This window comes from Echinococcus granulosus (genome assembly GCF_000524195.1).
Source record: "Echinococcus granulosus chromosome Unknown EG_S00065, whole genome shotgun sequence".
NCBI lineage: Eukaryota > Metazoa > Platyhelminthes > Cestoda > Cyclophyllidea > Taeniidae > Echinococcus > Echinococcus granulosus.
The window spans coordinates 2019-26372 of record NW_020170445.1 but is presented as its reverse complement, the minus strand read 5'-3'; the positions used below and the strand labels follow the sequence as shown (position 1 = coordinate 26372).

At 41.3% G+C, this 24354-nt stretch overlaps 2 protein-coding genes across 2 annotated transcripts in view; one reads left to right on the top strand and one right to left on the bottom strand. All coding sequences in view use genetic code 11, as the record gives it.

The window, feature by feature from the left end:
• Positions 1 to 1600: 1600 nt before the first annotated feature.
• On the bottom strand, positions 1601 to 7161 carry EGR_06863 (hypothetical protein; the record flags this gene model as incomplete). Its single annotated transcript, XM_024496112.1, has 15 exons — positions 1601 to 1675; positions 1747 to 1828; positions 1904 to 2129; positions 3724 to 3774; positions 3915 to 3962; positions 4040 to 4093; positions 4280 to 4333; positions 4371 to 4424; positions 5632 to 6010; positions 6361 to 6454; positions 6505 to 6651; positions 6690 to 6783; positions 6822 to 6915; positions 6946 to 7031; positions 7062 to 7161. The coding sequence occupies 15 exons, from the start codon at positions 7159 to 7161 to the stop codon at positions 1601 to 1603; spliced, it is 1638 nt and encodes a 545-aa protein (XP_024349424.1).
• Positions 7162 to 7845: 684 nt separating this feature from the next.
• The window catches only part of EGR_06862 (TOM1-like protein), a gene marked incomplete at both ends in the record, with an annotated part of 18455 nt that continues 1946 nt past the window's right edge, over positions 7846 to 24354 (top strand). Inside the window, 9 exons of the mRNA XM_024496111.1 lie at positions 7846 to 7900; positions 8363 to 8447; positions 8492 to 8723; positions 8802 to 8939; positions 11147 to 11333; positions 13818 to 13888; positions 16521 to 16671; positions 21117 to 21254; positions 23159 to 23320. Of these exons, the coding sequence (XP_024349423.1) occupies positions 7846 to 7900; positions 8363 to 8447; positions 8492 to 8723; positions 8802 to 8939; positions 11147 to 11333; positions 13818 to 13888; positions 16521 to 16671; positions 21117 to 21254; positions 23159 to 23320 (1219 nt within the window). The remainder of the gene's footprint in view (positions 7901 to 8362; positions 8448 to 8491; positions 8724 to 8801; positions 8940 to 11146; positions 11334 to 13817; positions 13889 to 16520; positions 16672 to 21116; positions 21255 to 23158; positions 23321 to 24354) is intronic.

The window sequence follows — 24354 nt, the reverse complement described above, 5'->3', positions numbered from 1 at the left end:
GCAGGTGTCACACATATTTCATTGCGATGTCAACATTAAAGTCCACTTTGGAGTCGTTTCGTCAACCTCTGTGCTGTATCAGCATCGAGTAATGCATTTTACAACTGCGCATCGTAATTTAGAAACCAAATTTGACATGCAAGGCCGAAGGACATCAGAAACGATTTGTGGTTCAAGAGGAGGCTCTAGTGCGCAGTACTAGAGAGAAAGTGAAGGCCCTTTGGGAAAAAAGTGTTTACCTAGATGGCGTAAATCTTCCTTCGCCTTATAAAAATCTGATTAAATTTCCCTAGCCTATTTAGTTGTGTCTGAACTTCCAGTTCGGTCTCATTTTGCACTAACAACCTCATGATTATAATTGCCTTCTTCAGATCATGCTACTTTGTCTTTGCTTGCTTTTAGACAATGTAAACAAAAAATATCGCAGATAATTCTGATTTTGGGATTATCTATTGTAAACACTCGTTGCTAACAAAATATTCTTTTCGAGGCTGGTAAATTGGTTTTAGGGCATTTAATGGAAAACAAACAAATTTACGGTACATCTTTTTGGTCTTGCAAACAATTTAAAAGTAATACACCTTAATCCCTATTTTCCTTGCTCAAGTTGATTAAAATCAAATCTAAATCTCAAATTATATTGGAAATTCGTTGTAAAATTTGGCTGCAATTTGTAGTTAATATACTTGCAGTCCATAATTAATCTGTGTTATTTGTTTATATGATCTAGCGTTTTTAAAATTCGCAAAAGCAATACATTTTGAAGAGCTAGCTGGAAGGCTTCTTGGATGCATGCATTGAGCAGAATTTGAGGAAACAATGAGTGTAATCGACGCAAATCCTAGCAATTTTAGGGAATAAATTATCTATATTTACAAGCACATCGAATCAGCACCGCTATAAATGGGCGTATTAATGTGAGTATTGCGTTCTTGCAAAAACTTCCAGCTGTTTCTATGTGAAAACACAACACCTTTTGGATTATATTGCGACAAAATTTTGCGTAGAAGTACTTGGTCTGGTTTATTCTCAGGATTGCACCACCTTTTGAGAAGCATTGCCTGTTGCAAATTAGAGCGTAGATGCGACTCATCTTTCCGACTCCAAAATTCAGCCGTCATTCCTCGTAATTGCAGCAGCATCCAGCCAGATGTCTAGCGCTCCCCAATTCTGCTTGGCAGAGGAGAAATTTGCCTTTATAGTGGTCTCACCTAAAGGGGGCTATGAATTGGTGCTACTTCGGTACTTTTCCCACAATAGAGAAACAGAGATCCTCCTCACCACAAGTTGTGCGAAAGTTCTACAGTCTGCTTCACACCACACAAACGAGTTGTGCGTTAAATTGCAGTAAGAATAGCTGACTTTCCAGACAGAAGTACATCCGTAGCACACTCAGACACAACAATCTGCGCCTACTGATCCCACTCTCGGCAGCTCCAAAGAAAATACAGATGTGCAAATGAAGTGTCTTAAAATAGCTTTAGGTAAAACAAAAAATTTCCCAGAACAGAATGTTATTTAAAGGCAAAATCTCGGTGGGGGATGCATTTTGTTTTCAGTCTAAAAACTTTTAAACATGGTTTGTTAAAACTTTGCCCTTCTATTCACATATCTTCCCACTGCCTCGAACAAAGTACAAGTGATGGTCTCGCATCGGATCGACGGGTGTTTCCAACTAAATGAAGGAATTTTCACTGTCAATAGCATATCTACTGAAATGGTTTCAACAAAAATGTCAAAACTTACCTTAAATCCTAACGAGTTGGCGGTCTCCTCAGCCCTTTTCACGTAGCCCCGTATGTCGCCCTCCTTCATTCCGATGATGTAGCTGTGAAGCGATTAGCCTCATTTCAGCATAAAAGGCAGTTGCGCGCACGAAAAGAACAAATGCAGGCTCACCTACAGGATAGACTCAATGATAAGTCGGCAATCGTCGGTACAAACATCTAGCAGATCCTTGGAGGCCTTGTTGAGCAGACTAAGTGATGAGCAGCCGACGTAAACGATGGAGGCCTTATCCTGCTCCTCCACAAATCGGGAACGAAGACGTGTGCTTAGATCCACAAAGGTGGTTCCCGGAGGGTAGAAGTCAACTTCAAATCGTTCACATAAATTGACGTCTGTTTTGGCTAAAGCGTAGAGGAAGGTTACAATTGAAATGAAGCAGGCTCTGTGTCACCCCTCCCCTCTTGGTAGTTAAAGATTTTATCTCCAGCACTTTTAGAGACCTCACGTGAATGAACAGCGGAATTCTAGTACCACGTCGTGGTTAACAGCGCTGGATATGCAGATTCCCCACAGAACGACTTATTAGCAATATAAAACGTTGCGGCAGCAATAATACTCGAGAAAAAATATCTCAAAAATAAATTTTTGAGATTTAGGCACTCTTCGAACTTAGATCACTTGCTTTTTATTTTTATCATCAGTTTTTAAAAACAGGACAGAAAACAGTGGTCATGATGGCGTAAATACGAGCTGAAACCGTCTGAGCGTCATCGTGACAAGCCCTAGAAACCTCCCACAAGCTATCTCATAGAACCATTCAGTAACCTCGACATCCACTATCTGCAAATGCTCCTGGTCCTATCATAACTCTTTGTGGTTGTACACTTTTAAATGACTCAGCGATCGTCAAACCAGTTAGGTAATTTAAGAAAAAGGAGACTTCATCTCCGACATCGGCTGAGACGGCTCTGGCTTACTGATCCAAGCACACACACCTCGGCTGCAGCGCCGAGGGAGCGAAGCAGCCCTGACTTTAATTTGTACCTTCGAGGCACGAGTTCTGCAATCACATTTAAGTGCGGATATTAAAAAAATCTTACAGAGGAAAACACTACAGGCGGGTGGCTTGACAGTCTCAGACAAATCTGACTGCTATCACGATATTCCACCCCATTTTTTCAGAAAAAAAGATACCAGCAAGGGATGCATCAGAACTGTACGTCATTATGATGAGCCAACGAAATTGCAATGACTTTTCAAGCATAAAAATTAAAGGACCCAAATAAAGGATTTAAGAGGCTATCCGACTTAATTCCTGAAAAATAATTGTATAAAGCAATTGAGATGCTTTTCAACACCAATACTCAATTGCCGCGCTTGGCAGCTCACCAAACGTCTAAGATTTAGTTAAACAAGCAGAAATGTTTCTTGGACTAGACAGTAGGACCACATAATCGTGCATAAAGACCACTTTTGACTTGTCTATTTTGCCCAAAAACAACCTAACGATTATTTGCCTTGCGGCCTATCATTTTACTTACCTAATAAACCACTTGCTTACACATTTTGTTTGGATGATCTTCTGTAAAAAGCAATTTGTTTTAACAACTTCTTTAATAACTGAGTCAAATTAACATAGGTGGGAAATTTGCATACAACTATTTAACACCTACGCAAAGAGCTTTGGCTTTTAGGTCCGGTTGCGGTACTCCCGCCTTGTTCTTCTGCCAAAGAAAAGTTGTAGAAAGAGGAAGAAAAAGATGTAGGTGCTGCAATCACAGGCAAGAAATCTTAAAACTTATCGGTTGCCAGGTTTGTCGCAAAATAAAACGAGCATTCAATGCGTTTTGCATTTTTGAGCCTGGTTTTGAATATACTTTTCCAGAAAATGATAATGATAGACATAGCATTAACAGTAATCCCATGAAAAAGAATTACAAATTCAAAGGTTTACCGATGAAAAAGATGTCAAATATATAATAAGTAGGTGCCTACCCAATGCGTCTTTATTCTTCTCCTTTGAATCAAGAGCCTCACCTGAAATATCTTAAAGACAAAAGGTGTTTAAAAACCCAACCTAATACGCAAATTTTGAAAGCAAAAAGAGGTACGAAACTTGCTACCCTTTGCCATACATGATGCACAAAATAGCAAAGAAATCGGAAGTGTCATTGACAAGCACCCACCTGGCGTGCACTCCCGTTTACTATCAACAGTCTTATATGATTTTTCGTCTGTAAAAAGGGAAAAAAAGAATTTGCAACTTTGTCATTGTGAACAATTCGATAAGTGAAAGTTGACAAGTGCCTACCCGATATGTCTCCGCTCCCCGGTACATTTTCCATTTTTCCCTCGGGTCGCTCAGCTACCAAACAACAAGGTCTGTTTTTAAAAAGCCTCTTTGAAAAATTAATTTACTTAGCTCTAATAAATATTTTTATGTTTTCGTCACTCATTTTCAAATATCCCGCCTTCTCTACAACTTACGATTAATTTTGCCTCGTACAAAGAACTATTTCTTTTATGCTTCAAGGAGAAGCAGCTTGCTTACCCGAGGGATTTTCATTGTTCTTTTTGGGTTCCGACTCCTCGCCTACCTCCTTATCTGGGGTAAATTAAGACCATTGGATGTGCAATCCTACCTGCCACTTTCCCACTGCTAGAGCCACCTTCATTGCTCCCATCCATTTTCTCATCTATTGAGGTGAAGTAGTTGATTTTTTTGGTTAGTTTCTTGGATAAGGTGAATAATTGTTTAAAAAAGCATTGGCGCCACCTTAAACATCTTCGTGTCAGCAAAAACAGGAATTAATCAGTAAAAGGAAATAGTGGAAAAAAGAAGGAAACGGAAAGTGCCAGAAACGGATAATATCTATATAAACCTATTAGTAAATTTTTTTCGCAAAATTTACTTATGGATAAAGTCTAAAAAAATTCTAGCCATCTTTAAAAAATGTCTATGATGGAGATACCTACTAACCCAGAAGTAGCCTTTTCGTTCTAAAACCGTCAAAAATTACTGCAAACTTCCTTTCATTTGAGTGTTTTAGAAATATTCCACAGTTAGGTGCCTCGCTGATTTCCGCCAATGTCCAAAAAGGGGTCAGGATCAATCAAAATGCTGTCTAAACGCGTCACTGAAAGGACAGGTACACAGACAACATGTTCTGGTTGTTCATAGGCTGATGGCGCTAAAGCCATTTGGCCCTGAAATCTTTGTGTCCTGGTTATTCTCTCAACAGAATTGGTGCTCATCAAGAAGTTGGGTGTTAATGACAGTCTGCCCTAAAGGACAATCCATCACCACAGCTCAGATATTTAATTCTTTGACTTCATCTTATACTACTCAAAAGAATAAGACGGAATATAATTCTTCTACCAAAGTCAAGGACAGCATGATACACCAATTTCTACTATTGTTTGGGACACAAATTAGCGTGACCAATTATCATTTTACAGGTCTTTAGTGCCGAACTCAGATAAGCAAGTAGGAGTGTGTTGTCTACCCTTTCGGATCTAATTCCCACAGATCTAGAAAGTCCCAAGATTCTTGATGTCACTTAATCTCTCCCGATTGCTTAATTGTGGGAGTAGTCAAAGAGATATGAGTTGGATGGGTATGGTGGCCATCTATACTCCAGGACCCTATCACCATGACCAGCAGGAGCACACACACTCTCTGAACTCCTCGTCGACTCGGATTTCTTAACAGTAAAGACCCTGTTTGTGAAATATTATTGGTTTGTAAGAGAGCGTCACATATACGTGTTAATTAGAGGAGGTTACAACCAAGCAGCCACTAATCCTTCCCTATAATTCAACCAATAAACTTTAAAGATAAGACAAGAATTTGTCACTGACTTTACTCAAAGTAGGAGATGGAAAAACGTGTTCGGAACCTACCTTTCTCTTCCAATCCAAATTCTGTCGAAGCAATAGTAGGTGGAGCTTTTCGACCATGTGCTATCTCCCACAGAAAACACCTTAAATTCAGTTCAGATAGCACCGAGGCCCCATAGATTATTCTTCCACCTGGGAGGGTTCTTGCTAACTCCGGTCTGCGATCTGTGAAAGTACCAAAGGCCAGAAATGGCGAACAGACAATATCACCCCAGTAGCCAATCAGCGTCGATCCACCCAGATCACCAGTACATTGACTGTGCGAGAAGTAGCGAGGTGAGGCCAAGCTCCGATTCGGAGAAAGGTAACTAGCTTGGCGTGGGGTAAAGGCAACACCCGTGCTGCGCCATCGGCTGTATTCACGACTGTCGATTGTTTTAATCTGAAAATTTTGGTTAGACTCAACCATGAAAATGCCTTGAAAAGTGGAGAGCATTTTACCAGAAATAGTAAAGGCAGAAGACTCAGCATGATTAATCGCAGAGGAAGATAACAAAGGACAGTACCAGATAAATGATTCTCAGAAGGGCAACATCTTCCCACATACAGATTATGAACGAGGACCGCACAGAAAGTCTGCCAGACTAAAGATAGACCGCCCTCTCTTTATCTGTTTAAGTGAGGAGGCGATAACAATGTACAAGTGGTTTTTGTCTAATAGGCTCAGTGAATAAATATTTTACTTAGACGGAAGCAAGTAGAAACAAATGAATAACCAAAGATCAGACGTACACCTCGATCACGGAGAACAATGGAACAATCCCAATCAAAGACGTTCGGAATGGCATCATAGCGTACACCAAGATGTTGTCGAACTCTTGAATTCCTACAGCAAACAGTTCATCGGATAATAATACCTGATATATGTGAACTTACCAATACGTGGAAATATCGAATTTTGGGAGATTTTTTCGGCGCCATGACTTAAGTACGCACTCCAAATGATCACGATCCTTTGATTTCAACTTATTTACTGATATGTAAGGAAGAAATTGATCAAAGATGCCAGTATCAGTGACTATACTAAGTGAAACAATTCAAAATGGCAGCATTAGTTTTACTTAATAAGATAAGTTGCAATGTCATTCAACCAAGTTTCGGTGGTTTCGCGGATAAGGGTGTTCCCGTATAATTCAAGAAATCGCTCAGTCTTTTCTTTTAAAAATATGCCAGGATAAAGGATGCCCTTTTACCTTGAAGCCCCATTTTCTCATTTGGAATACCAACAATATACAATTGCAAAATATGTCGTGCAACTAACTCAATACTCCTTTCAAACACGTTAAACTGTCATTATAAAGGGATGCATTATCTTACTTTGTATCTTTGCTTACAATCCATGGATTGAGAAATGGTTTTTATAATGTGCCGTGTATCGCCCATACCAAAGCAATAAATGTTAACTAATCATCAAAAAGGATGGGGAAAAATACTTGTGCTGTCTTTACAAAAGTCATTATTCAGTAAATTTATAGCGGGACTTAAACCCCACCATGCAATATAACCCAAAGCTTCGGACTCGTTATGGAACATGTATATCGAACTCAAAAAACCGCCATTGCGTAACTACGAGAACGAAAAACTTAAACAGGTTTTCAAAGCCAATATTAAAGCCAATTTAACATTCCAATTTAAATGCTCCTCTGTGTAGATAAAAAGAAGTCTTCGGAAAATCCACTTTTCATGTAAGGTAAGCGTTTCAAACCCTGAATGACATGGATACACGCATCTCAAAAAACATATATTTTTACACCTGTTAAAAACAACCAAGCACGGTTGAAAATAACCTCACTCGTTAAGCACATTTTGAATTGAGTGGATGGCTGAGAATGGTTGCTCTAGTAAAATATGTAGATCATGGGTTAGCGAAGTCATGCCTATATGTTGACTATATTTTCGCCCAAAGCAAGGTGTCTATCTTTCACAGTTGTATAAAATGATAAACGTACTATGTGTTAGAATCATATGTTAAAGTTTACACAAAATTAATGCCCCCATTTTTTAAAAACGACCATTTAACAAAGTGTTTGTAAAATGCTTTACCATGCTGTTTTAGGCGTTAAAACTTTCGCAAAGTTGCTTGCAGGAAAGCAAAAAAGAGAAAGCTATTATTGTAATTAACAAGTTTGTTTTAGCTTTTCAATTACATTGAATAACCGCTAGAGTGAGGCAGCGGATTATGTGAGTGCCCCGTTCGTCCTTGAATCTCGGGCTGCGATGCAGAATTTGTTTCAAAGTCACCCATATTCAACCCGCGTCGGTACTCTTATAGGTAAGTCTACTTTAGTTTTAATTACAGGAGAACTTTTTAACCAGGTCCTATTAGTTATTTGTTCTAGCATCTTTGACGTTCTGTATTTTTGGTTACTGTTTTCACTGCTTTACATAATTGGGACTGTGGTCTGTTTCTGTTTTTGAATTTGATTTTGTGGCGCTTTATTTCTGTTTTAGAAGTGGGTAATGGTTTTGATTTTTATTGTGCTGTGGAGCTTATAGGGTGTTGTGCTTTTGGTTTCTTCACTTTGCTCCATATTTTAATAAACACGCGTGAGTTTTGGCACACCATTTCCTAACATTACCGTCTTTGTGTACAGTTGGCCATTACTAACTTGAACTCACCTTTTAATAGTAATGCAATTTTAAAGCCTATCGTTTTTTCTACTAGCACTTCACCGCACTGGGGCCATAAACTTTCAAGTCTATTGCACTTTATTACTTCGTTCTTATTTTGTAGAGCGCGTCACAGATAGTGGAAAGTTGGCAATAGACTGGACTATCGTGCTGGAGATTTGTGACGCTCTAGGCGAAACAGATGAAGGGTAACATTCTCGTCTTCTTCTACCCTTATTATTTTCTTTAATAGGCCAAAGGAAGCCATTCGCGCCATTCGAAAACGCTTGACTTCATCGGCGGGCAAGGATCACATCAGCATTTGGTACACCCTTATTCTCATTGAAGCCTGTCTCAAAAATTGTGGTCGCCGCTTTCAAGCTCAGGTCGCCAACCGCGACTTTCTTCACGATCTCATCAAAGTTCTTCTCCCCAAACACAATCCGCCGATTCAATTACAAACTAAAATTCTATTTCTCATTAAGGTACGTTTGCTCCTTTCTCAATTTGCCATCTGACTATTTGCACTTTCTGGTGATATTGCGATTCACTGCTTAACCTAGTCTTGGGTCGATGCATCCTGGGATGTTCCAGGACGACGCGATTTGGAAAAGGTCTACACAGCACTTCGAAGAAAAGGCGTCCAATTTCCCACTCCCATAGAATGTAAAACTCTTCCTCCACCACAACAATCATCTACAGTGAGTTTCCTCACCTTTTTAGAGAATCTCTCTTCTAATAGAACTGTTTTTTTTCTTTGGAGCGGATCGTTTAAGTTATCTTTCTTGTATTTTGGTCAAAGTTGGGATGTAAGAGACCACCGATGCGAGGTTATTTTTGTCCTTCCAAATGCAGTCGTCAGCCCTAGTGTAATCCCATACCGGTTTTGATTGGCTGGCTGGTGGACCAATAAAAATGCACCATAGGCCGGGTTATGATTTATAAATCCATGAAGGCAGGCGAAGGCAGTCTGACATTTTTCATTTGTGGTCGATGTAATATTATCCAGATCAAAGTGTCTGCACCCATGGATCTCGTTTTGATTTGCAGCTAATCTCAAAAAAATTTTATTTTTGTTGGGCAAATTGACGTACGACTACTACTCCAAAAGCAACACTTTTTTTTGGGGGGGGGGGGTTGTTTTGACGCTAAACTTGGGGGCTAGAAATTTGCGGCTTTCCCTCCTCCAATTTCAGAAGTGAAAATACCCCAGTTCCTAAATTTAGAAGCGCAATAGTTTTTCTTAGACTAACAGACCGCTCCCGAAATGGAGGGTGACTCTGGACGGAGAGGTCCTTTTACACTCATTAGCATCTTTGAGGCTTTTTAATGTCGTCTTTTGACGTATTCGTGTGGCGCTTTAGGCAGAGAATTTGCGTTGGTGGAACTACGGTGATTTGACCTTCACCCAAGTTATAAATCTGTGTTTCGCTTTTCCTCTGGGCATGATATCGTGCAGTGGTATTCACACTTCCCGTCACATCACAAACATGTAACAAAGCTGTTTCAGTGCTAGAACTGCGTGCTTTATTTAAAAATTTGACCCTCTGTGCATAAAACGAGCATTGATGATCTTAACAACGAAACGCGGTGTACAGGAGGCTACAAACATGCACGATACACAATGACACCAAGGTGGCGACCTTCATAGTTAAATGCGGCAGGCGAAAGACCACTGCAATAGAAAACTTTCTAAGGGACTTTGTGGTGCCTAAAAAACTTTCTTTAGATTTTAAAACTCTTCCATAGGTTGCAAGGATTTGAAGATTTTACAATCAGGTATCAACCCTTTCATATATCCTCCCTCGGTTATTGTTGCCCAAACCAGTACAATTTTTCCCTCCCCCTCTCCTCTCCTCCCATAAACGTCCAAGTGGTCGCTTTGAGTCTATTAATAGCACGGCCATCTGGAAGCTCTTTGCACCATCTATTCCTCTCGCTCTCCCTCCCTCGCCTCTCCGTAGCGTCAGTGTTCACTCAGCAGGGTAGACTCGTAACCCCTAGAGGTGCGACACCTTGTTTGCAAGTTGCTTATTTTACACCAATCCTTATAGCTGTTCACTTTGTCGTAAAGCAACAGGGAGAAAGTGCCACCGCACTCCAGTCGCCAAAGTGTACACGCGGTGCTTTTTTCTATCTTTGTTATAAAAGGCGTCTGAAAAACGTGTGCCTCTTTTTCTACAATCTCTTGCCATGGAAGAACGGTAGAGGGGTGCTTTTGAAAAATATTTTGGTAGGTTTGAGTAAAAGAAGTGCGGAACTTTTCCATAATCCTTTTTTGATACTTACTGATTTAAAATTATGAGAAAATTGTAAAAGGCTCCAACTTCCCGGGTCGGTGTCATTTCATAAGCACGCATTTTTCTGATTGGCTGATGAACCGATCTCCAACTTTTATTTTCACTTGAGCCTGGCGTCGCAAATATGTGACTTGTTTATATTTTCTTGCTTGGTAGATAATTATATACCATTTTCCCGGTTTTATGCGACATAAAACCCCAAAGGGGGCATTTCAACTGTAGTAGTCTGTTTTACCCTTGAAACGTAGTTAAGCTGGAATTACATGGGCTTTGTGCCTTTTCCTACTAACTGTGACCCAACTGAATGGCGAAAAACAAACGCCTACAAGGTTGTGCATTGGTGACTCCCATTGTTCTTGCGCAGATAACACCTTTATGCTATGTAATTGAATTATTTAGAACCCTTTCTACTTGATGTCTGCCTCACGGACCAATGATATCCCTCCTTCCAAGGTTATTTCAGTGGCGTTTGTTTCCTTCTTTTCCCTTCGGTGTAGGTGTATATATTTTCTGCCGCCCCTTTGTCACTTTTTTATGAAACTGTGCCCACAGATCCAAAACGTCAGGGGACAGGCAAAGATGTGTGCATTTGTAGGTGAGGGGTACAGAGTCTGTTTCCAACACCTCCCGCCTACGAGGTAGATATTTCGCTGGTGCACTCGGTGGAGGCCGAGTTTTTGATGCTCCATTTATCTCTAATTCTTCTTCCGCGTCTAGATGAAACGACCCGTCTCATCAAGTGCTACATCTCGTTCCACCAAATTGGCCAGCACATTTCGTCGACTTACGAGTGGAGTAAGTTTGCCGATTTAGCATGGTTTTTAACCGTGCTCCATCTCCTCCCCCCTTTTTTTTTCTGCCCAACTCTGGCGACAGAAAATATGTATATATATATATATATATGTGTGTGTGTGTGTGTATGCAAAAGACATGTTTCCTTCTCTTCCAAGTTGTGATATTACTTTTTTCTCTAGCCTTTTTTTATTGCCTCAGAAACGTATGTGCGGCACAAACATCTTGGTTGAGTTTAAAACATTGTAGTATCTTCTAGGCGTGAAGAAGACAAAGACGCTTGTTCAGTTTCCTTATTTGTTAAAGAGCCAACTTTAGGTAGACCGCCAAAACACCTGGAGCGTATGGTGGCTGACCTTCCTCTAAGAGGTCTTTTCTCAATCTTCAAAGTTAGAAAAATAACCTGCATATCCAAGATATTTCTTTTGAATATGCGTTCATGATTTTTTGCGCCTCAAATAGCACATTGCGTTTGCCCGTAGTACTTGTTTATTCAGTAGTGTACGAGAGGAGGGAAAAGGTATTTGAAAGTATTAATGCAGTCGTGGCCATAAGGAGTGTAGCCTGATTTTAATTACTTTTTCCTCTTAGCTTGTATATGCCCCTAAAATTTCATTTTTTTAGTTTGAGGAAAGGAGATATCATCTACCCTCTTGCTCGTAAATATAGCTGGGAGTTAAAAGTACTCGTCAGACTTGTTTACACTTTCCGCCGCGCGGCTTTCATTATTGGACAATGGATGTCTATCGAAAATCACAAATCATTGGGTGAAATTGTTTTGGTTGGTTGTTTTATTTTTCATTCAGACTTGGCTCCTCAAGGAAATAGAGAAAAAAATAGCAAATTCAAGTTTAAAAGCTGCTCGTCGTAAAACAATCAAACCATTAGCAAAATTGCCTTACTCTTCTCCTCTTCTTTCCCTTTCTTTTCCTCTTTGTCGTACTTCATTCAAAGTCACCTTTGTTTCCTTGAGTTCGTTTTCCATTAGGCCGATGTTTAAATGTAAATCCGTGATTAAGTTAATGGGTTGTGGGAAGAGCGAGAGGAGAGGGAGGATGGGTCTTGGCAAGTTTTTTGAGACTGCAGTTTAAATGACGTCGAATGGATCAGGTGAATTAAAAGCCCTCCCATACCCCTTACACTTCTCTCCCATCCGCAACCTCAGAGGGTATCAAAATGGGCAAAAACTAAACTTTTCCCACGTCTTCTCTGGAAAGAGCTTGAAAGCTCATGCAGTGGACTTCTGGAAAAGTGAAATTGAGGTGTGCTTAATGTGGCACTGCCAAAGAGGTCAAGTCGGTAGATGATGTGCTGCGGGACTTCCTAGGAGACCGGGTGAAATATCCGCATAAGTAGCGTGGCGGCCTTAGAACTTGCCTACTCTGGCCGTAACAAATCTTTCGGGGGAATTGCCATCTACCGCAGCACAGGCAAGAAGAGGCTTGCTGATGGCGGTAGGCACAGTGAACTTGGTTGAACCTCCCCAATATCGTCCTCTGCCATACGAACTCTCCCAGAGACAGATTGATTTGGGAGATATCGGCAGTCAGCCAGCTTTAACCACCTCTCATCGCAGATGTCTTCCTTCTCCGTGCTTTGGACATTTGGTAACTAATCAGCCCACCACTACCATCAATCTAGCACTTCTAGGCATCTCTGACTGGCTAAATTTTCTCCAACGTTGGAGAGGGTCGCGAGGGTAGGGACATGAAACTGACGAGAGAAGGATACTGAGATGCGACAGAGATTCCCCATGAATATCATGTAATTAGAGAAACATTAACTGGCAACAGTAAAGCAGGCGAATTTGCCAGCAGATGTCACCTGTCAAGTAAAGTGCACTTAAAGTTGGAAGTCAAAAAGCGTGCGTTCTTGGAGGGGGGTCTCTTTTCCCTTAGTAATGTTTACTATTTTTTTCCCACCTAACGAACCAATGTCCTAAAAATTGACATTGCACAGAAATGATAGGGCTCTTTTTAAGAAAAAAAAATAACTTCCTTTTTTGTGGTTGGTCCTGCTTCCCTCGCCCCCCTCTCTCGCTCTGCATCGATTTATCTGTCAAAAGTGAAGCATTTCTGCCTGTCACGAAACACAATAATTTGTATTTCTGGATTTGGATTTATTTTTTTTTGCAAATTTGAGGATTTTTCCTACTACACATACAATGTATGCGCTTTTTTATTTCGTTGATTGAAAAATTTTTAGTTTATGCAATAAAAATAGTAAATTTTGTGACCCTTAGAAGGTCTTCTCAATTCATGAGAGCATAGATAAGTGGGCACAAAGTTCTCCACCATGTACTCAATTTTAACCCTCACATCATGCAGTATCGGCTGAATGAGGACCTGGTGGATGATGATAGTTAGGTTTGTCCGACCTTTAAACCCAGGTGTCCTCGGTTGCTGCGGTTCCGAGGCATCGTATCAATTTTTTAGCGTTCAAAATGCAACTTGGGAGATCTGCTTTGAATGAGTAAATCATTTACAGAGGAAGAGAAGGACCTCTTCATTGCAATCACAAGCAATTCCATGTCGCTGTCGACTTTAAAAATCATCGAGGTCAGCCTGAATGGTGTTTATGCCCTTAGTTTACATCTACATTAACTGTAGAGCGACATAAGGAAGACCGCCGCTGAATGGGTGCCACAGGACCTGTCAGTTTGCTGATCTCTACTCCTTTTTTCACGTTGTAAACTAAACACCATAAATTCTAGCTTACTTGTTGACTGACTGAATTGTGATGGAGGTGTGCCATTTTTATTCCTAACAAACATATTTTCAATCATGTCCGCACAAGGCACACATTGCTTTCTCCTCAGTGGACCATCCTCTTTTGAGTGTAGAAGGAATGATTCGTTCACTTACCTGTTTGCCCAATCAACAATTATGGGGAAGATCTACTTGACGAAATTCAACGTACGGAAACTGCTCCCTAAGAAATAGGAAGAAGGTACTCATTTTTGTAAAACAAGGCAAGATCGCCTACCCGTGAGGGGATTTGGACTTGAGGATGAAATGTAAGACTGCGTCATCTCATTCTCCCCATTCTCCTTACATTTTTTCCAAGACCCCATCATCCTAGCCACTAAAAGCAAGACATCCAATTGCTATAGCTAGGGTTTTTAGTCTCCCATTTATAGTGATGCAGCAAAAATAAAAGGGTTTGACGGCCTATCAACCAAAATGCTACCTTGGTGATAATCGAGACCCCTGGAGCCTGTTATTGATGGAAGACAAACAGCTTTGCTTACTTCGGTTGTTTAAGATCAGGCTCCACAAAGCGAATTTTGTGCGGACTGCATGTCAGGTATGACGTAGGCGTCAAACGTCATCCTATAAAGAGGAATGAGACGGAAGAGCCAGGCTTCTTTTTTCTTGCCTCGCCTACTGCTTCATGGAGTTGCTGGGTCAGGTGAGGTGGAGCAATGCCGCATGTTGGTCAGTAGCACATTGATAGGCCTCAAAAAAGCACCTGAAGGCAAATATACTTCATATCTCCCATTCCTGCTGAAACAATAACTTAAAGTGAAATCCTTTTTTTGCTTAAAAGAAAGTGGAGGACTAGGGTTGTTTGTTTTATTGTTCAGCAATTATATATATCATATAGGACTCCCCTTTTTTTTTTCTTCCTTTTCCAATCCTACGGGAAGATTTATGTGGGCAATTAGCTAAAACAACTGAAAACCACTCTAATTGGAATAATTTTGTTTCCTTTTTCTTGGCAAATATGTCTGCTCTTGGAGAGGGGGGGGGGGCAATTCAGAGTTGCCTTCCACATTTTAGGTTTTGGAGTATTCCCCGCGAAACTCTGAACTAATAGTTTTTTATGAGAAAAATTAAATAATTTGAATTGTTTTAAGCACTTTAAAGATGTTTTAACTTCGTATTTCTAATAAATAAGATTTTTTTTGGGGCCGAAATAGCTACTTGTTAGTTTCCTCGGTGAATTGTTCAAACAAAAAGGGCGAAATTAACTATTTAAAATCTTTCATTTCTTATGAAAAAATAAATCTAAAAATCCTTTATAGCCAAATCAGATTTCTCCTCTGCACCACAGAACCTGTGATTTTGTTTCCTCTACAACTGTCAATCATGGAAACGTAGTTAGGGTTTATTTATCTGCCTCATTTTTATTAGGAAAGGGAAAGAGGATATCCTCTCTGTCCGTTTCCCTTCCCACAACTTGGTTGATTTATCTATAGGCATTAAAATATCCATCTTTTGCTTTCCCTCTCCCAATTTGTACCGTACTGTCGGTGTCGGTGTCATCTGGACGCGCTCTATTGATTTTTACGTCGCGTCGAGGTCCTTTTTCCGGTCCGGCGCAAGGAGGCTGGGATTCTTCTTTTTTTAGATAATGAAAGAAAACAATCCATTCCCTGTGGGTGGTTAACGGCGCATTAATGTGTGTGTGTGTGTGTGTGATCCAAGTGGAATTATCGTTCTTTGGATGTGTGGGCGGTTCTCCGACAAGTTGTAAATGGCCCAAGCTGTTAAATGTGTGTTAACTTGTTTGGGTGTTAAGCAATGCCAAGTTTGTGTCAAAAAATTTTGGTATTAGAGGCATTGGACGCTTGAAGAATCACTGAAAAGTGGATTGGCCAAACCACCGTAAGCTGTCTAACCTGCTTTTAGTATTTACTAGAACAATTAGGAAGAAGGTTATACTGCGAAAATCGGAAGACCCATGGCCAAAACTGGTGCTATTCCGTTTCAGAGGAGGAGAGAAACTTTTCACTTAGCCATGCTTTGTAGTTCTCCTGGAGGTACTCGTTTGGAAATAATCTTCCATGCTAACTCCTTTTTCAGGAGAACAGTCATCTGTATAGGATCATTTTCGGTTATATTTAACATCGACAAAAAGGGAAACAACTTACGTGGAGGTGGGAGCGATTTTAACTCTCTCACCTCGCCTCATTAAAGTCCATAATTATACCCAATTTTTACTTCCCCTCACGATGTGAGTCATCACGTACCTCTTTTCCCTATAAAAAACTTTTTTGCATAGTAAGTAGTGAAAAAAGTGGATGACCAAGTATGCTCAACCGCTCTACCATCAAAGTTGCGCTTGGGTTACTCTGCAAGACGCAGACCTTTTTGTGGCATGCACAGAACTTTATCCTCTCGATGTGGACGAAGAGATTAAAACAGTCTCACTTTTGTGTCCGATGAAACAAATTTTGCCTTTTAGGCTCTCGGTGGTGGTGGCGACTGTCGATTTAAGACGCACTTCTCCTCCTTGTCACAAAATCGTGCTGATGATAGCCGACGTTGTCACTACCATCAACAACAGAGTGTCTCAACCTCACATCTTCAACGTGTTGGAACTTCCGAGTCACCCGGTGAGCAAAACATCTTCGTGACAGTAGGCTCTCATAAATTAATGCCTCTGAATTTCCTACCTTTGTTTTCCAAGAATGTTTAAGTGAAAATGTGACTTGAGTTGGCCGAATTCCTAGCCAAAGTTAATTGCTCCAATCTAGTTTCGGTGTGAAGGGATCTGTCGTTGATAACTTTTCGAGCTGTGGGTTGGTTTTGACGGCAGTTGCATATCCGTGAGTCCGGGTTTTACGAATTTGGTGAGAGCACCATACAGCTATTCCGTGTGCACACTCACCACCTCTACGGTCTGGTACCTTGGCGAATGGTGTCCAATCTCACTTCATCCTCGATGTGCTCGACCGTTATTTTGAGTAGAGATGGGTCACACTGCATGCCACATCTGGGGATGGCTTAACTGCCTTCATGCCTTAAATGTCATGCCTTTTTAAGTTAAAATATTGTGCGATGCTTTACAAAGGCAGTGGACAATCATAGAGGCGACTATAATAGCATAATTTTTTACCTCCTTTTCCAAGTTTTTCCTTCCCTTCTTGTCCTTTGTGCACTTTCTGGCATTTTATCTGCTGGACTTATACAAAAGCTGGAGTGAATTCCACTTTGTTTTGGCAATTTTTCCCTTCTTGTGTTTATATTACTTATTTACCTCTGACTAGCCAATTAAATAAAAGAGTAACCTATTGTTACGGTTAAGTTTCCTCTAAAGACTTTTTAAAGTGTGGGAGTTCGAGCTGGCTGAATGCTATCAAAGGTAAGGAACTACGGTGACTGAAATCCGATGTACCTCTGGGTCTCATGACCTCCCGCCTCTTGGGAGCGTCATGCCTCGTAATCGCCGGGGCCACCTGCGTGTCAACATGTTCGGCCCTCTAAAAGTCATTATGAGTAGGGAATGAAGGTGCTTGGTGTCGACCTCTATGTTTTGATTGATTCCAAACGCTTCTTTGCTTGTGTGTCTTCGTGGATTCAGATTTCTTAGGTTTATCTCCTGTTGTGATGTCATCAATGAATGAGTCTGGCCGGTCATCCTTCTCTCTAAAGACAGGTGAAATCTGTCCACAGATGTCCGAAAGGGCTGATAAACTGGAGCGTTGGCCAGAGGTGTTGAAAGAATAGAGCGTCACACCACCAAATCGCGGTAACCTCAATGCACGAGCCATTTTTAAACCATCGGCATTTTTTGTTCTCTTTTTTTCGTTGTATGATTCACGGTACTACTTATCAAGTTTATAAGCAGAATCTATAATTTCATATGAAACGAAAAGGTAAAAGCGCGCTTTTTTAGTGTCACTTCGTTCATTTTCCTGGATTGTGCCTTAAAATATGCCGAACTGTCACAACTTTAGGGCTTAGAAAGTGATTTACAATTACGAAAGGTGGGAATTTCCCCCAGATGGAAAAGCTTAGTTCATCCTAATACAGATCTCTACTATCGCGTACTTTTCTTGTTTTTAATCCTCTTTTGAAAGAAACACTCGGTCGAATTTTACGCCCCTTGCTCCTTTCTCTCACTCTTCGTTTGGCATTTAAGAAGTGGAAGTACATATTCCTCACTTTTTTGTGCGGAGCGACGGTACTAAAAAAGGCAAGCAACGTGGAGACGGCCTTTATTTTTGTTTTTTAACCATTCGCTTATCTGAAGTTTGAATACTTATTTTCTCCTTTTGCAGCTTGAATAGGAAATAAACTTCCCGTTTCGGTATAAAATTTTGCCCGATTAAAGGGTAGCCTTGAGTCCCGCCTTTTACTTACCTACCTTGAAGTTCGATTGTAAAATCCCCACTTTTCTTTTTTGTAAAAAAGGCAACATCAAATCTCTAAATATTGACTCGATTTTCGTTTTTTGGTATTATCTTTCTGCAATTTGTCATTCTTTTTCTCCCTCCCTCGTCAACCTTCATGAAATCGCTGGGAAGTCCTCAATTAATTTGACATATGCTGTTTCCCCTGTCTGGCGTGTTCGAGGTTTGTTCCAGGGGGGTGAAGAAGGGAGAGGAAAAGGCAGAGGAGAGAGGAGAAGAAAAAGAGAGTTTATCCAATAATTCCCATTATTTAGTTGCCTGATATTATTTTATTTACAAAGAAAATACCAAAATTTGCTCAATTTTACGTCAAATTACGATTCGTTAATGGTCAGAGATGCTAAAATCCTACACCTATCCATAGGGTTATTCCTTGTCAGTTATGATCCGCCTATGTTGGTAGGCCTCTCGACGACCCTCCAGGTATGAGTAGATTTGCGCAGTAGCAAAGTCTTAGGGCAAGTGAATTTTACGACTGCTCTCCTGATTGATGCGGGGTGCAATACGTCCGGAGAGCCTCTTCCCTAATGTCAAGCTATAGACTTGGGCATTGATCCTCAGACTTCATAAAGAATGGATAAAGAAGTGGTGAGGTATGGTATGAATTTCAATGGCCGCCGAACAGTAGATAGCTTGTTCTATACCCCAAGAGTTAGTTCATTTTGGCAGCATTCCTTTGGCCCTGTCACTAATGTATTCCCCCTGAGTTACATCTCTTAAGACGTTGGCATTATTAGTAATGAAGAATGTTTAGGAGCTGCGTCGTGCAGAGGGGCTGAGACGCTCTCAGACTGGTGCAGAACGTCCATTTGGACAGCGAAGACTGAAAATTTCGCATTAATGCACGCCATGGCGACATCGTATGTTCTCCATTTGCTTTGAATTCACCAAATGCACCTAAAATAGGTGGTTTTGTTGTCTACTTTCTGTCCTATCCAAGTAGGAATGTGTAGTGAATTATTCACTTTCCATGGATGTTCTTTCACCTTACCCCAATGTGGCTGGTAAATTGTCAAGCTGTAAAATGCGCAAAGTACATCTGCCGCGTGGGTGTACTTTAAAAAGGATTCCCACTTTCTCTATGTCACAGGTCTGTGAGAGGTCCACCAGGGCGGAAAGGTGTTTCGTCCAGTCGTAAATTCTATTTTTCCGTCTATTTCCTTGTCAAAGAAAGGGAAAAGTGGGAGATTGGAAGTTTGGCAAGTCAACTGCTAAATGTTTCTCCTGGAGAAGATGCGATTCAATTTCGGTTTACGGCAACATTTGGTTTCTTTTTTTCCATGCTGCTTAATTATTTCTGTCACTCTGATGTGGCTCATCAAGATAGTTGGGGTGGACTACTCTATTCTCTTGAAAAAATCGGCTATTTTTCTCTTTCGATTTCTTTTTCATCCTGTGTTCTCAAATTGGCGCACCGTTTTAATCTCTGGTTCAAGCAAGCAGACCCCATTCAACCTTCCCCAAAGGTTCTGCAATATTTCATCAAATGATCACGATTTCCGTTTGCCCTTCTTCCATCGTCCCTACCCACACGCTCTTTTCAATGCGACTGACGTGCTGTTAATTTTGACTTCTTTTCAAAGTGTTTTGTCTCCAGAGGTCAAACACAAGCAACAAGGAAAAAAGTAAGCACTCGTTCTCCCTAGCCACCTCCCTTCCGTCTCGATCTTTTGTTTCCTAATTGTCTATTCTAATTAGCATCGGATGCGGTGATGAACAGAAGAGGTGAGGGTTACCTACACTCAAGCTTGGGTAGTAAGGGTGGGGGGGGGGGCCGGATAGATCTAGGCCTCTGACTGTTTGGTATTCGGGAAATTCGTCTGAACTACACCACACACACAAACATGAATCCTGTCTGGACGGTGGCATGGTGCGCGCTTTCCGCTTGCAGAGTTAGCAGTTGGTAGCAGATCAATGGACCCTAACCAACGATATAGACGTTGGCTTGAAGATAAGAGAGATTGCAGAAGTCCACAGGGGAAAGCGTTTAGAATCACCAGAAAACTAATTGAAAATTTCTCCCTTGGAGTGGGGAAGAAATGGCATTTTTCTTTACCATGGATGTAACTACTGCTTTCCTGTCAATCACCTGCACAAATCAGACCATAGGTGGATCCACTATCATTCCTTTTGGCCCTTTTGTCAGCCCCTTCAGTTAAGCATAATGTTCTGCCTTTTCCAATTTCATGATGCCATATTTTTATTAATTCGTGGTCGCTGCCACCCAAAGTAGTGGGCTTTCCTTGCATCAAGAAGAGGGTTTTTGAACCCTGCTGCCCAGATTTTGTCCAAACAGACGGACAAGTCGGCAGGCAGATTTACCTGTTGACTATAAGTGGGGTAGGAAAAGACGGCTGTTGTTCCCTTCCCCTCTGATACTATTTGCATACAATTTCATTCCATTATCAGCGTTTTACGTTCTGCAGCCCAAGGTAGCATTTGGCTAGCTGGATGCATTTCTTGTCACGTTCAACGCCTCTTGATTCGCCAGACTGCTATTTGTCCTTCCAACTGTAAATATTCTTTTTTCAAAAAGGACAATAAAGGTCCATTATGCAAAAGTCCGGCTAGGCGGGTAAAACTGCTTCTATCCAATGTATTTTCATAGCACTTAATTTTGTTTTTTATTCATGTTCTTTTTTCAGTGACAGATCGGGCTCGAGAGAGCGGACGCCAAATTCGAATTTGCAGTGGGGGCGGTAGTGGCACCGGTGGGATAGAACCCGGGGCTCAAGTCCTACAAGTTGTGGCTATCAATGGATATCCTGTAGTAACCAGAAACGGTAAGTTATTTGCATCTTCGTCATCTAGCGTCACATATATGTGTCACAAATGGGACGATGAAGTTGATGATCTGAATGGCAGCTGGTAGATCAGTCAAAGAAAGTGATAAGTGTTGGAGAAAAGTGAGGAAAAGTAGGAAAACACTTGATTGACTGTGGTCGAACTGGACGATGGTGAATCTCTGGTCTCTTGTTGGAGGTATGCGAAACGGAAGATGTGTTTTGTCATTTCTTGTAGACTCCTAACATAAACTTCGTATTTTAGTCGCGAGGAAAAGACTCTCTGGTTTGCATCTGTGTTGCCTGCATGATGACGATTTGGGGCAATGGGTTGCCACATTCCTCAATGGCAGTGGGTGGGGTTACCCCAAATTTTAGAGTGGCCGAGAACAGTTTCTGGAGAAGTGCACATAGAATTTTCCGCATTGTTGGGGTGGAAAGAGGTGTTGAGGGACGGAGGAGGTAGCGCCAGACATTGAGTCTGGACTGCTCAAGTTAATTTCTAGACTTCGGCAAAGAAAGGAAGGCGATATCTGCCGACTCTGCCATCATTATAAAATTCTCGTTTTTTTCTATTGCACATCTGATTTCAGTCCCTTGCGTACGGAGGATTGGCTGGAGGGGCAACATCAGGTGGTGTGATACTGAGATCTTACAAAAGATAAATGGTTTATGTGGGTAGGTGTAAGCAGGCGGTCATAACTTGTCTCCTCCTTGGAAATCGATGCTGTGTTCATTAGCCATGGTAGCGAATGTTGTTAAAACGAATTGGATCCTTGCCTTCCAGACAATTTTTGTTTTAATGGAGCAGAAAATAAACCACGTCACTTCTTAATCTTCCTTTGTAAATCAAAAATGATTTATGTGAGTGAGAAAAAGGACAGAGCAATGATGTGCCGTTACTTGTCTGAAGAGATTCTATTGTGTTAGGCATGGAGGCGAAGCAAAAGAAGTCGTTTTCAAGGGGGACCTTATGCTTGTTTCTCATCTCACCTCTGTTTGCCGGTTGTCGAGTGTACTTCACATGCGATTCCCACGTGCCAAGAAAAGTAATTTTTATCACGTGGAGAGGAATGGGGAAATGCGTAGAATGTGCCTCAAGATGGGAAGGCACTTCTTTATCTCCCTTTCCCCTCACCATCAACTCCTCTCATCTTCTGAAGCACGCGTTGGTCTGGGAAAAGGGTTCATCCCTTCTACTGAAGGAGTAGTATTGCAAGTGGATGCTTCTGGAGGTGAAGAAGGAGGAGTAGTGCTTCTTGCAAACTGTGAAGTTGGATTGGACTGTGTTAGGATGAGAAAAAGCTCTCAGAGGAAGGCTGGTCTTGCAGGGCTGAAGTGGTGCTTGTTGTGGAGGTATTTGGTGGGTAGTGAGTGGATGCTAGTGGGGGAATAACCAATGATGGGTTCGTCTGCTTACCGTTAAAATGGATCGCAAACTTCGGTAAGGCGATAGGAAGGATGGAGCGCGCTTTGATAGTTGAATAGACTGCCGCATGTCTGTGCGAGGACAAACCCGCACTTGTACTTCTTCATGTGCCCTCAGGTGGCAACAGGCCAAATTGCAGTGCACTGTGCCAAAATCCCTCCATCTTGTCCAGTTCATGTTTGTACTGTTACCTTAAGCTTCTTCCCACTCGATATCCTTCCATCTCTTTGTCATTTCCTCACTCTCCCACACAATTATAAGTGTGAATCCCAGCAAATCTTTTGTTCCACCTTTGGTCATGACAGAAAGGGGAAATGTGTGTTGACGGATCACCAAGGAGGTAAATGACAATGAAAACATCATATAGGGTCTCAACAACTACCACTTTTAAATGCCATTCCCGCCACTGTTGGATAGAAGTAAACGTTGGCTTTGGTGCTACAGATCTGCCTCCTCTTTTTCTGCTTCTTCGCAGTTGCCGATGTCTTGTATATTGCGCAGGTGGTTGGATGTGTGGATAGTAATGGTGCGGGTGGAGAAACTGGGTTGGGAGATGAGGCCACACCCCAAATCCATCCAGAAATGGGCTTTTTTTCTCAATTTTCTTTTTCTTTTCACTGCATTTTGGGACCTAAAAGTAAGTTAAGCTTATTAATCTATTTCTTTGCTTTTTATTACATTTATACCAAATTTGCGCGGGTTTTCCGTAATCTACTTCCTATTTGTAAGTGTCATATATCGAAAATCTCAATATTAAGAGGACAGGAATTTCAAAGTAGGACTTTTGTACGCTGGATATCAAGAGATCCCCTAAAATACATGCCTAGTTTGAAGATATGGCGATCAGAAGCTGGACAAATGCTGCTGCCTCTCCAGGTTAGGGGCATCATTTTACATCCATTTTTAGCCTTTTCTTTTTCATCCCCAACCAATCTCTGCCCATACGATTTATTGCAAACAGCAGTTAGCATAGCCAGATGAAGTGCAGGTGGCACGTATGTGTGATACTGATAGCGAGTCTATTTGTATTCTTCGATTCACCGTGACTGTCAGGTTGGCCAACAAAAAGCATTTCAATTGGAAGTTAACTTAAAAGCTGAGCCTCATGTGAGCCTTTCTAAGAGGCCAAAATTGCGTGCAGGAAGATGAGCATAGAAATTGTTTAATTAATGCATCTTGGATCTGCGTGCATCGGCATGTTGATCTTTGCAAAGGAGGCTAGTTTGCAATTCACTATTCTGTGCAAGGCGCTACCTTGACTGCTCCACTGTGCTCACGCGCTGGGTAAATAACGTGGGTGGATCGCGCAACTTTCCAAATCAGTTGGAGCGCTACTTTAGGTGACTTATTAGCAGTCTGGTAGCCAAGGTGGAGATGGAGGTGGTGTGAAGTGAGGCGAGGTGGAAAGTGCAGTTAATTTGATGAGAGGGCTTCTGCTTGGCCAACTCCGCTGTCACTGTTCTTTGGGAAGCACGCAGGGTGACTTCCCTTTGCTGGCTGCAAATATGAACTTGTCAAAGGCAAATTCATACCCTACAAAATATCTTAAGACGAAGTCGTCGTGTTTGAGACAGAAAACGTGATGAATGACACGTCAACTGCTTTCACCTATGCCAATTGGATAATGGACGGCCTGTAAGCACGTACGTATAAAAAGCCTTATCTTAGAAG